Source organism: Pipistrellus kuhlii, unplaced genomic scaffold (genome assembly GCF_014108245.1).
Source record: "Pipistrellus kuhlii isolate mPipKuh1 unplaced genomic scaffold, mPipKuh1.p scaffold_m20_p_10, whole genome shotgun sequence".
NCBI classification, from domain to species: Eukaryota; Metazoa; Chordata; class Mammalia; order Chiroptera; family Vespertilionidae; genus Pipistrellus; species Pipistrellus kuhlii.
In genome coordinates, this window is record NW_023425405.1 from 50,291,527 (window position 1) to 50,304,840 (window position 13,314).

Sequence of the window (13,314 nt, forward strand, 5' to 3'; positions counted from 1 at the left end):
ATTATTTTCATCTCAGCAAACAGAATACTTAAAAACGGATGACTAGCCCAAACCAGAAGTTAAAAGCTACATAAAAATAAACAAAATGTGCCCTAAATTTTTCTATTTTCAATCTCTAAAGAAAGCAGTAACATCTTCCATATTTGCAAAGCCCTGAATTATAGCCAGGAGACTTTCACTTAATTATACTAATAAATCGATTTAACGTCATCATTTTGTCATCGGATCATGTCCTCCATACACTAGTTTACTTTAATTAAATCCCTTTTACCATGTTAGGTTCTTCACATATTTTTCTCCCAGAGTTTTTCCTATATCATTACTTACTACCAAATTATTTCTCCATCATGTTTTCCTAAATATTACATTTATGAACAAAAAAGATAGCCCTGAAAACCACAGAAAAGAAAAACGAACACTCCAAAAATATCAACATTAGGTCTAAACTATTATTAGGTTGACAAGAAAAAGGTAAGCATCAAGGTATCTACCCAAAAACCCCAATTTAAAACATTATGTAGTATACAAAATTTTGGTAGACCGTAGTGAACACAATATTTACATAGCAACATAGGCAACTACAGCCTCATTTCTGACTTGAGATAAAAAAAATACCTTTACTTCTATGTATTAAGTAAATAGCCATTTTAAGGAAATATCGCCTTACAGGTACAGTAATTTGACTGACATATAAAATAATTGCTTAAAAAATACTTGAGTCATTTTGTCCTTACCTGCAGGCATGAACCATTACTGCATGCAGTGACTGTTCCATTTCCTAGCACAGACTTGAAGAAGCATCATATCTCTCTCTCAGAATGTGACTAATCTGGGGGTTTGCAATTCCTAAGCTATTTACAAATGGCACTCCCTTTTCACATAATAAAATGTTTATTACAGCCAAGATCAAATGTTTTTAACCTAGATCTTATAGATAGTGTCGGTAATTTTGTGTTACAGCAACGTCGGAATACAGGGGAAAAAATCTAATGCTATCATTTCCTTAAAGCAAGCACAATTTGTTTGTTTTTTAGCTAAGTAAATTATTTTTAAAGCCTTCAACAGCTGTCACACAGGAACCCGTGGTCTGCTGTGTTATGGTGTGCATGCTGCAGCTAATTAGGCTTCACTATTTTTTTTAAATCAATTACCCTTTGTAAAAGCAGAACAGCCTGCCCAAAGACACATCTTCAATACAGCACAACGACCGGCATGCAGCACAACACATTATATAGCAAACTTAACAAGAAAAGAAAATGCCCTGGTTTGCTTCTTAGCAATGCTACACTGTTAATTGTTCATGCAAGAGATGTAGCTGTACCTTTCTGAAGAGGACGACTTCTCAGAGTTAACTGACATCAGCAGCTCAATCTTCTGCTTGATTTCTGGAAAAATCAGAAAATATTCACAACCAAGATTGCCTGTCCTTGCTTTCAAGCCTTATATCAAGAGATTTTTCTTCTCTAATCCCTTTTGTTCAAAATGAGGCCACAAGATTCGCAGCACTTCTGCTAGGACTGGGATTCAATGGTGCTATAAAGGGAAAACGCTCCAGAGGCATCAGGCCTTGCTAAACTATGCACATGACTGTTTATGAAAGCAGGAAGTACCATTTCTTTTAAGTAGAGGGGTGTGTTGGTTTTTTTTTAAGGTAGAACTAGCCTGGCCCTACAAGAAGATTTTAAAGGCAACAAATTAAAATTCAAACAAGAAGTGCTAACAACTAGATCCTACATACTAGATCATTTGAGACGCCTGGGTAATAAAGTTACAGGCTGTAATGAACAGATATAAAACCCTTGGCTACTTCTATTTCACCAGCCCTGAAAAATATGGCTCAGTGAATCATTTTTGTCACTTAAGAATGAAATAGTAAACCAGAACCCCAATTTATAGATTGAAATTTTTTAACCTGTTATTATTTCCTGGTTCTCTTAATTAAAGATATATTTAGTGTGTACTCCCTAGTCCTTTAGAGAAAGACTTGTATTTTACACCTTAATTTCCCCTCCTCCTTCGCGGTACATACAGCACAAGTGAACAGCAACACCCAGTTACCTAGCACACAATCTACTTCTCCTTTTGGGAAAGGCCTGACAATGCCATCACAAACAGGAATGTACGTGTCAATTCAATCCAATTAAACAATAACTGCCTGATACTGGTTTGGTAAAAAAGATAATAGACTAAAATGAAAACAGAGGTTAAAAAAAAAAAAAAAAGAAGGAGAGGGAGATGGGAAAAGAGAAGGCAAACTAACACATTTCCACTAAAATATTAATGATTAACCTAATGCTCAATTTTACATGAATAAAACTGACATGGTCTTATTACCCAGACTATTTCACATGTAAACTTTTTTTTTCTTTTTGTAAATGGGTTTTCCTATTCCTAATTAAAAGTCCACACATCAAAAATAAAACTCAGTGCCACTGAAATGCTTTAAGCAGTCTCAGAATTTCAAAATATACTTCACTAGTTTGGGGTTGTTCTTTTATTTTTTAAGTGTAAAACAAGTTTTAATATTTACAAATCTTGACTATAGAAACCAAAGGAATATGAAAAGTATAATGGAAAAAGGAATAAAAATGAGGTGCATAAAACACAATGGACCTGGAGAGGAATATCCTCTCCATATTGTTACAGTAAGGATTTTTCTAAATTGCTTAAGCTTACAACGTCACCCTATGAGTACTATTAAACTGGCGTGGATGTCTAACAAGAGAACAGAATCTACCACAGGCTGCAGCCAAACCGGCTAATCACTGGGGAGAGCACACAGGACTGGGGTAAACCGAGATGATGATAAATGAAACTTACCTTGAGGATTCTTACGTGTGTTACAAAGCCTGGCACCTAATACCATAGTGAATGCTCAGTGATGTCCCTCCTTCCGGTTTAAAAAGAGCCCAGTGTTGAAGTGCTCAATCAGGCTCTGCCACCAAGTAGCCTTAGATTCAAAAGCAGGTACCTCCATCGTTTTTAATTGCCATGTGACGGTGGGGAAATCACTCAAAAACTCTACGCCTCTATCTCCTCTCCTGTAAAATGGGGTGATCATTCCTACGTGAGGGGCTGTTGTGAGGATTTAATGAAATAGTCCATGGAAGTCGTGTAGTGTCATGCTTGGCACATAAGCCCTCTGTGCCTATTCCTAGGCAGGCAGTGCCTGGCAGAGGACAGTCATCCTAAATATGTGTTGGGTGTGTTAATGAGGTATAGGTGTGTTCCCATTTTAAATAGCTTTTCCATAAGTTTTAAACCACCTTCTCCGTCTTACTACCAAACCTCAGCATCTACCTTTTTATCACTAGAGTGTTATTACATGTAGAATTTAACTTTAGCCCATATCTCAGTCTCCCTATCTAGAGAAGTATTCCCAGTTAATCACGTAGTCACTTCAGAAATGAGATTATACTGGAATGTCTTCATGGTGGCAATTCTTCATTGCAAAAAAGACAAAAGTTCACACTTCAGGGTATCTACCGGTATATAAAAGCTGTGCACTGAGCCTGAAAAACCCCAAGATTAAACTACATAGCTCAAATGCAGTGTATACCCATCTTGTAATGTTAGAAAGAAAAGTTAAAGCTCTAAACCCGTTTCTGACTGGTGACTTTGGAATCTCCAAACCAAATGGCTTCAAATAACATATGAAAAGACTTCCAAAATCATTTTCACATTTTCATCAAACCTTCAGATTTGTTTATAGCTCCAGAAGAATTGAAAGGTTCAATAATGTTCACAAATACTGTGTTAATATCATATCCTTTGAGGGCCATGTATTCCATTTACGTTATTATCTACTCAACTAGACGCCCGGTGCACGAAAATTGTGCACTCAGGGGGGTCCCTCAACCCAACCTGCACCTTCTTGCAGTCCAGGGGTCCTTTGGGGGATGTCCGGCTGTCCTAAGCCAGCAGTCAGACATCCTTAGCAACGCCACTGAGGCAGGAGAGGCTCCTCCCACAGCTGCTGTGCTTGCCAGCCGTGAGCCCGGCTTTTGGCTGAGCAGCTCTCCTCCTCCTGTGCTGAAAGGATGACCCATGGTGGTCAGTGAACATCATAGTGACCAGTTGTTCCACCTTTTTATTATCAGCTTTTTATTATATAGGATGCCTTATCAATACCACCCATGGGTCTGATTACTCCTAGATGTCTCTTTAAGAACCCCAAAAGCTATGCCACTGAGTTTCACTCCACCACAATTCCTCCATACCCTCAGGGATTTTGATGTCCATGGTGGTGTGACTTCCGAAAATCCTCGGCTAAAAACAATGGCCTCCTCAGCAGTTCCTTGTACTCTCCTGAACCTCTGATCACTTGAGTCATCTACATCATGACCACATGTTGTATGTTCTTATACACACTGCAAATATTTCCCCAAAGTTAGCTAGTTGTTTTTCTATTTTATTCACAGTATCTAAGACCCTATACTTTATTTTTCTGCAATTAAGTCCACTAATCTTCCCCTTTATGAATTATGCCTTCCTGTTAAGACTTTAGCCACACCAAAATTTTTAGAATTGTCATCATACTGTCGTCTAATATGCTTTGCAATTTTATTTTACATGTAAATATTGGAACCTTCCAGAATTTATTTTGTCTATAAATTGATGACTGGTATAATAGTTGAGGTGAAATTAGAAAATGTCAGTATGTTTTTCATGGTCACATTTTAAAACCTTATACCCCACAATTCTCAATTACTCTTCACCAACTCCTCAGTCCTTCCAAAGCAGCAGTAGTTACAACCTTGTAAATATATATTTATTCAAACATCCACTATCTTCATTTATGCATTCAGGCCAATAAGTACCAAAAGAGGCCACATTTCCTTATTTCACAAAGAAAATAAGCAAGTGTAATTTGAGTGAGCATATTTTAAATTATTGTTAACTTGATTTTGTCATTATTTTGCTTTAATTTCTAAATAATAGTACAAAATAACAAGGATATTTTTTTAATTTTTTTAATGTTTTAATGATTCTCCTACTAACTCTGGGTCCTTTGCTGGATCATCTCTTTTCAATCAGACCTTAAAATGTTGGCGATTCTTGGATGACCCTCTTTTGGCTCAATGACTCTTCTATCTATAACCTTGAAACTCACAACCATAAGGGCAGAGATGACCAAATCTGAATTTCTAGCCCAATACTCTCCTCTGCACCCCAGAACTATATATCCTTAAACCCCACTAGACATTTTCACCTACATGGTCCCTACATGCCTCAAACACAGCATCTAACACTAACTTCACCAACTTCTCAATCTAATGCCTCCCTGTGTCCTCATCTCAGCGAACAGCCGCAGCATTGCCCCTCCAAGCCAGACATTTTGGAAGGATCCTAGATTGATCCCCTTGTCTCATTTGGGACATTTTTACCACCATTCTCCTTTTTATTTTATTTTATGCTCTGGAAATGCTGAGCTCTACTCTGTGACTCCCCAAACCCATCACCAAGTCTTTCCTTATTCAGGTTCCTCTCCTTAGAATGCCATGTCCAGTTTGTTTCCCTTGCACACCCAACTCAACTTTCTAATCGCACCTCAACTATTACACCTCCTCCCTGACATCTTCCCAGACCGAAAACAAGTTTTCCTCCTCTGCCCTCCCTATGGACCACACACATTACAGAACTAGTAAAATACATGTTACTTGACTCCCCACTGAGACCATAGCTTCCCGAAGGACTGACAGCTGAATTTTCATTTCAATTCACTCTTATTTGTTGCTACTTTTATGGTCATCTCAGCCAATTCTAGTCTAGCCAGTGTTAAAGTTACAACTTAGCTGAGTTAGATGAACTACATGAATTTATAAAGAAGAAATTTAAAGGAGAAAAATAAACTGGTGGCAATAACATTACCTTCTCCAAAAGATTACTGTCTCTGAGACCTATAGCTAAATTTCCAAAGACCTAACAATCCAAGCAAAAACATTTCAGCCTTCTTTTAAATCAGTTTCTTAAATGCTACTTTCTCCTCTCCAATAAATTAAACTCATAACTATTAATTGGCTTTTTTTTTTTCCCCCACAGAGAGGAATGGAGAGGGAGAGGGACAGAGAGTTAGAAACATCAATGAGAGAGAAACATGGATTTAGCTGCCTTCTACACACTCCCTACTGGGGATGTGCCCAAAACCACGGTACATGCCCTTGTCCAGAATCGAACCTGAGACCCTTCAGTCCCCAGGCTGACGCTCTATCCACTGATCCAAACCGGTTAGGGCTTAATAAGCTTTCTTAATTAAAATAACTGGCTGGTAACTCTTCTTATTCATTACCTTATATACCAAGAAAGAAAAATCAATTCACTAGGATTTCCCCAGTAATTCTTTTCTATCCAATCTACGTTCATGGCACCTTTTTATTCTCATTATACTCTATTTTAATCCTCATTCAAGGATATGTTTTATTGATTCTAGAGAGAGGAAGGCCGGGAGGCAACCAATTGATCTCTCTCTGATCTGTACGTCTGACCTTATGCCAGTTCCACACGGTTTTGATAACTAGCTTTGTAGTCTCTCTCCTCTCTCCCCTCTCCCCTCTCTCTCTCTCAAATCAATAAGCATATCTACGGGTGAGGATTTAAAAAAACATTTGAAAAAGCTGATGGAAGATACTAAAGAAAATTTGAATCTCAAGTAAACTCACTGACAAGTAAGAATATAGAAGGAGTTAGAGAAGTTAGTAACTAATGAGAATAATCAATGACTTAGAAAATTTAGTAACTAATGAGGATAATCAATGACAACAACAATATGCTAAGTGTCTCAAAAATGATAATTATTTTATTATCAAAGAAAATGGGGGGGATACTCTTAAATGGTCTGCAAAAATGTCCATTACAATTTCATTATTACTTAAAAATTATCCAATCACATAATTAGTATAAAAATGTATTGTCAAAAACAATCAATATGATTCATTCTTTGTTCATTCTAAAACTCAGTACATATTTTTCAATTACAACTTACCGTATTTTTCGGACCATAAGACGCCCCGGACCATAAGAAGCACCAGTTTTTAGAGAAGGGAAATGAAGAAAAAAAGATTCTGAAACAAATAGTGTCCTAAAATATTTTATGTGCATTAAAACCCAACATCACAGTCATAAACACATGTAATCAACCCTGTAAAGTAAACAGCAACATTTAGAACCATTTTAGAGCCGGGCAAGCACACAGAGACCACACAGAGCTGGGCAAGTAAAAAAACTTTTTTTTTAAAGTATATGTGTAGGCTATATTTGGACCATAAGACGCAGGGACTTTTTCCCCCCACTTCTGGGGGGAAAAAGTGCATCTTATGGTCCGAAAAATACGGTAAGTTACTTCCAGGAATCTAATTTTATATTCCCAGATTAAAATCTCAATTTCATTCCCACTTGCTTAAAAGTAGTCTCTTCCCAGTATCAAATTTCCTCCTGCCACAATTCCAAAACAGAACTACTTATGTTCCTTAATATGGTAGAGTGCCAGGCGGCTACAGTGTGTCCACGCCACGGCGTGGGTGGGGGAGTGGAGGAGGAAGAGGCCACCTCAGGCTGCTTATGTTCCTGGGTTAGAGCTGTCCAGGTAGCTGTGGCGGCCACTTTTCACGAAGTTCATTTACTGGAGGAAATGTTTACCTTCTGTCACCTTTTTTTTTTTTTTTTAATATATATTTTATTGATTTTTCACAGAGAGGAAGAGAAAGGGATAGAGAGTTAGAAACATCGATGAGAGAGAATCATCGATCAGCTGCCTCTTGCACACCCCCTACTGGGGATGTGCTCGAAATCAAGGTGCATGCCCTTTACCGGAATCGAACCCGGGACCTTTCCGTCCGCAGACCGACACTCTACCACTGAGCCAAACCGGTTTCGGCCTCTGTCACCTTTTAAACCATTAATCTGAATGCAATTTACTACCCAAAAGAAATACTAGTTTTAAAAAAAAGTGTTGTCGCCTCGGCCAGTCTGGCTGAATTGGTTGGGCGTCGTCCTGTGCAGCACAGGGTTACCTGTTTGGTCCCCAGGTGAGGGCACAGGCTCAGGTTGTAGGCTCCACCCGCAGTGGGGGGCATGCAAGAGGCAGCCAATTAATGTTTTGCTCTCACATCGATGTTTTTCTCCTTTCCTTTCTCCCTAAAACTCACAAAAACTGGTCTTTTTTAAAAAAAAGTTTGTTATTGATTCTCAAATTCTGGCAAAAAGTGGGTCAATCCCCTCAAATTGGTACTCCCGTCCTCACCCACCCCACTGGAAGCCAGCCAGCAAGAAGGCAGAGAGAAAAAGAGACAGTTGGTTAGGCCCAAGACCCCAGATCACCCATCCTATCACCATAGGGAGCATGTGAAAACTTTAGAGTTCACACTATTGCCATCGTTGTCTTATTTTGATGTTGAAAAGGTTCAGAAATAACTAAATACAAAAATGCATTGAAGTATGAAAATACGAATGTTTAAATAGATTCCTAATTTCATTTAGGAATTAGCTAAATTTAGTACAAAATAGTTTCATTAGCAATGAAACTAATCCCTGCAAACTGTGTACAGGTTTCTCACCACAGCAGAGTGTCATGAATAGTTAATCCAGCCGCTGAACAGAACAAAGGCGCTCTTACCCAGACTGTGGGGGAGGACAGCAGAGTGACACAAGTTCTTAGATAACCGAGCTGCTGTTACACTCGGGGTGAGATCCAATGCTCTGCTCGTCAGGAGGCCAAATTTTAAAGCTACCTCTGTTTTACACTTATGAAATAAATATCACTTGTATTTTTTTCTGAAACTATATAGAATTTTAGAAATCACATCACAGAATATTAAGCAAAGGAAAGTATTTTTACAATTCTAACTTTAGATGATTTTTCAGCCAAAACCGGTTTAGCTCAGTGGATAGAGCGTCGGCCTGCGGACTGAAGGGTCCCAGGTTCGATTCCGGTCAAGGGCATGTGCCTTGGCTGTAGGCACATCCCCGATGGGGGTGTGCAAGAGGCAGCTGGTTGATGTTTCTCTCTCATTGACATTTCTAGCTCTCTATCCCTCTTCCTTCCTCTCTGCAAAAAAAAAATCAATAAAATATATATATTTTTTAAAAGATGATTTTTCATACTAGATGTTTATAACTGAAATACCTAGCTCTCTACTATTGTGACTATTTCATGAATTAAGACGTTTTAATTACATTTATATTTTTGGCATATAAAAGACTAAGTTCGCCTAGGCAATGAATGGATGCCTTCTTTCCATTTAGTAAGCCAAGGCCCACCACTGAACCATCTTAAAAGAAACTTCAGTATGTTAAGAGGTGGCAAAATTATTGTGCAAGGCTTATTTACACCTATAACAATCCATATCAAAATATTTGTGTATATAATGGGTTTGGCTCAGTGGATAGAGTGTTGGCCTCCGAACTCAAGGGTCCCAGGTTCGATTCTGGTCAAGGGCATGTACCTTGGTTGCAGGCACATACCCAGTAGGGAGTGTGCAGGAGGCAGCTAATCGATGTTTCTCTCTCATCAATGTTTCTCTCTCCCTTCCTCTCTGTAAAAAAATCAATAAAATATATTTCTTAAAAAAAAAATAGGAATTAATGTCCCTAATTCCCACTCCACATTAACTTTCAAACTGAAGAACTGAAACTGATTTGATATAGTCCAATTTTTCCGCCCTTCTACATTCCCTCAGTCTAACAGGTGCTAAGCTAGGTATCCGAGCAGGGGGAACAGTGTCACAAAAATACGTAACATAAAATTCCTTCCCTCAGAGAGTTCACATTTAACATTTAGCTTCAACCATGAGGCTTATTTAAGCCCTTTAAATGAATGAGTTCATTTAATCTCCACAAATGGAGAAAATGGGCATTTAATTTCCATTTTACATGAGCGGAAACTCAAGGTTTGAAAGTTCAAGAAATTTGCTCAAGATTCCATTGCTAAACAATTCCATTTATAATAGCATATTTTTAAAAGTAAAATAAAATACGAATAAATTTATTTGGTTAGGAATAAATTTTTTTTAATATATTTTATTGATTTTTTACAGAGAGGAAGGGAGAGAGATAGCTAGAAATGTCGATGAGAGAGAAACATCGACCAGCCGCCTCTTGCACACCCGCTACCGGGGATGTGCCCGCAACCAATGTACATGCCCTTGACCGGAATCGAACCTGGGACCTTTCAGTCCGCAGACCGATGCTCTACCACTGAGCCAAACCGGCTTTGGCTGGTTAGAAATAAATTTAACCAACGTGAGAGACACACACAACTGCAAGAAATTAAAGAGCTAAATAAATGAAAAGACATCTGTGCTTATGTGTTGGAAGATTAGTGTAATTAATATGACAATACCCCCCCACCTCAAAAAAAAAGCAGTGATCTACAGACTCATACAATCCTTGTCAAAATTCCAACTGTCCTTTTTGTAGAAATGGGCAAACTGTCCTAAAATTCATATGGAAATGAAAAGGACCCAGAGTAGCCAAAACAAAAGAACAAAGTTGGACGACTTACTCATCTCAATTTCAAAACTCTACAAAGCTAATTACCAAAACCGTGTGGGACTGGCATAAGGACAGACATACAGATCAACAGACTAGAATTCAAGTCCACAAAATAAACCCTCACAGTTCAATCAACTGATTTTTAACTGCGTGTCAAAGCCATTCAATGAAAAAAGATGATGCTAAATAACTACATATACATTCATGTGCAAACACCATATACAAAAATTAACCCAAATGGATCAAAAACCTAACTATAAAATTTTAAATTATGACTTTTGAAAGGAAATATGGCTGTAAATCTTTATGATTTTGGATTAGACTGAAGTATCTTAAATATAAAACCAAAAGCACAAGGAACGAAAGAATAGATAACTGAACATCATAAGAATTTAAAGCTTTTGCACATTAAAGGGTACTATCAAGAAAAAAGACAAATCACAGGATGGGACACAGGATGGGAGTATATATATTTGAAAAACTATCTGATAAAGGACTAGCATCCAGAGTATATAAAGAACTTTTACAACTTAATTAAAAAAAAATAACAACCCAACTTAAAAATGGACAAAGGATTTAAATATATTTCTCCAAAGAAATACAAAAGGCCATGAAAAGATACTCCTGCACATGAAACTTTACTCAACATTATTTGTTACTGGGAGCCCAGTGCATGAATTCATGCACCTTGAAAGTAACTGTGGGCCACCAGGCTGTGATGGGCACAGGGGTGGGTCTTGGCCCATCCTCCATTCCCCCGCCTGGCCCCTCCCATCACAGCCCCTAGTCCTGTCTGCAGCCCAGCTCACACCCTCTGATAACACAGAGCAATTGGGGCCAGCACCGTCAGCTGCTGCCTGATCACCCCTCAGGAGCAGGGGGAGGAGAAGCCCTGACGATGATGACGCGATGATGATGTGATCGGAACCACTGTCAGGTGCCATCACTGGGTGTGAGCAGCGACTCCGGCGCCCGCTGTGGGTGAGAGTGCCAGCAGCTGGGCTCGCACCCACTGATGGCACCGAGATGGTAAAGCAGTGGTTCTGGCACCAGCAGCAGGTGTAAACTGCAGCTTTGGTGCCGACCATGGGGAAGCGGGGCTAATGCTGGTAGCATATGCGAGTGTCGGGTGGGACTGCAACATGCAGGAGCAAAAAATTTTCAGTAACCACCAGAGGCTCGCCCCCATGACAGCACCCCGCTCACCTGCTCCACCATCCTGCCGCAGCCAGCGCCCACCATGTTCCACTCTCTGCCACCTGCTGCCCACGCTTGCCATGTTTCGTGAGCACCCCATGGTGGTCTGCATGTAACATAACAACCGGTTGTTCAGTTGTTCTGCCGTTCAGTCTATTTGCATATTAGGGTTTTATATATAGATATAGATTAGGGGAATGCAAATCAAAACAATGAAATACCACTTTTTACTTGTCAGGATGGCTAAAGTATATTAACAAGTGCTGCCAGGGATATGGAGGATTTTGAACCTTCAAGCATTGCTGGTGGAAATGCCAAATGGTACCAATGCTTTGGAAAACAGTCTGGCAGTTCTTGGATGATGAAAATGTTTGTTTCCTTTTACGGTGATGAAAATGTTCAGGAACTGATAATGGTGATGTTTTTACAACATTATAAATATGCTAAAAGCCACTGAATTGTACACTTTAAAATGATTAAAATGGTGACTTAAGTGATTTTTATTTCCATTAAAAAATAAAAACTATTCCAGAGCTAGTAAGGAAGTGGCTGAGCCAGGGTGAGTAGCTTCCAAAGCCTACCACCACAGCTATGCTGCAAAGCCTGCAAGGAAGAAGCAATCAGTACGTCTGGGGAAAGGGAATGGTTCGAGAAAGCATTTGGGCTTGGTTACAAGGGTTAGGAGGACTTTGCCAAGTGCAGAAATGCCCACTCCAAACAGGAAAATGGCACCCACTATACCTATCATGTGGGCCACCCAAGCTGTTTTGGTGACTGGCAGGAACAAGGTAGATCCCAACAGAAAAGGAGCCAGAGATACTGGCAGGGCCTGTTCCTGGAGCATCTATTACATGCCACACAGGTCCTGGTTTACAAGGCAGAAATATGGCCAACTATACAGCCAAAGCTGAAATAAGAGATTCAGCAGGTGAATGCAATTTAAAAGCAAATTTTTTTAATGTTATATCACGGCCGAAACCGGTTTGGCTCAATAGAGCGTCGGCTTGGGGACTGAAGGGTCCCGGGTTCGATTCCGGTCAAGGGCATGTACCTTGGTTGCGGGCATATCCCCAGTAGGGGGTGTGCAAGAGGCAGCTGATCGATGACTGTCTCTCATCGATGTTTCTAACTCTCTATCTCTCTCTTCCTCTCTACAAAATCAACAAAAAATATATTTAAAATAAATAAATAAAAAATAAATGTTATATCACGCTGAGGAGGAAATATTAAACTTCATGGAGCTATTTATAAGGCTCATCAATTCTCCACAATTTATTTTGTGTCTCTACACCCACACAGTATTTATCCCCTCAGGAACTTTGCCAATTATCACTTCTTTCATTTACAAATCCTGAAAGTCTCATTTTAAGCATCAGTCATCCCTTATTTCTATAAAAATCTCTAGCCAACAGTAAAGTCTACATTCAAGGCTTTGTTGCTTTACAAAATGTTATGAAGAACAGCAAACACTTTAGCAAAAACAGACTGAAGCTGCTTTATTCTTGTCTTGCTGTTTGTGAATATTCCCACCATTTACATAAACATAAAATGTGAACTAGTTCTTCATTTTAATATGAAACAATCAAAAAGTAATAATACGCAACAATCAACATACAAGGCCTTAAACAT

The 13,314-nt window shown here is 39.0% G+C and overlaps 1 protein-coding gene across 8 annotated transcripts in view; it reads right to left on the reverse strand.

Moving 5' to 3' along the window:
• The window catches only part of SRPK2 (SRSF protein kinase 2), a 172,997-nt gene that overhangs the window by 120,912 nt on the left and 38,771 nt on the right, over positions 1-13,314 (reverse strand). The window contains exon 3 of one of the 8 annotated variants that reach the window (XM_036429676.2): positions 1,322-1,385. The exons of 4 other annotated variants lie outside the window; for them this stretch is intronic. In XM_036429676.2, the coding sequence (XP_036285569.1) occupies positions 1,322-1,359 (38 nt within the window). In that variant the 5' untranslated portion in view covers positions 1,360-1,385. Of the gene's footprint in view, positions 1-734; positions 1,267-1,321; positions 1,591-13,314 lie in introns of those variants that run through there. 3 more of the 8 variants (XM_036429677.2, XM_036429679.2, XM_036429675.2) reach the window with 3 other exon arrangements.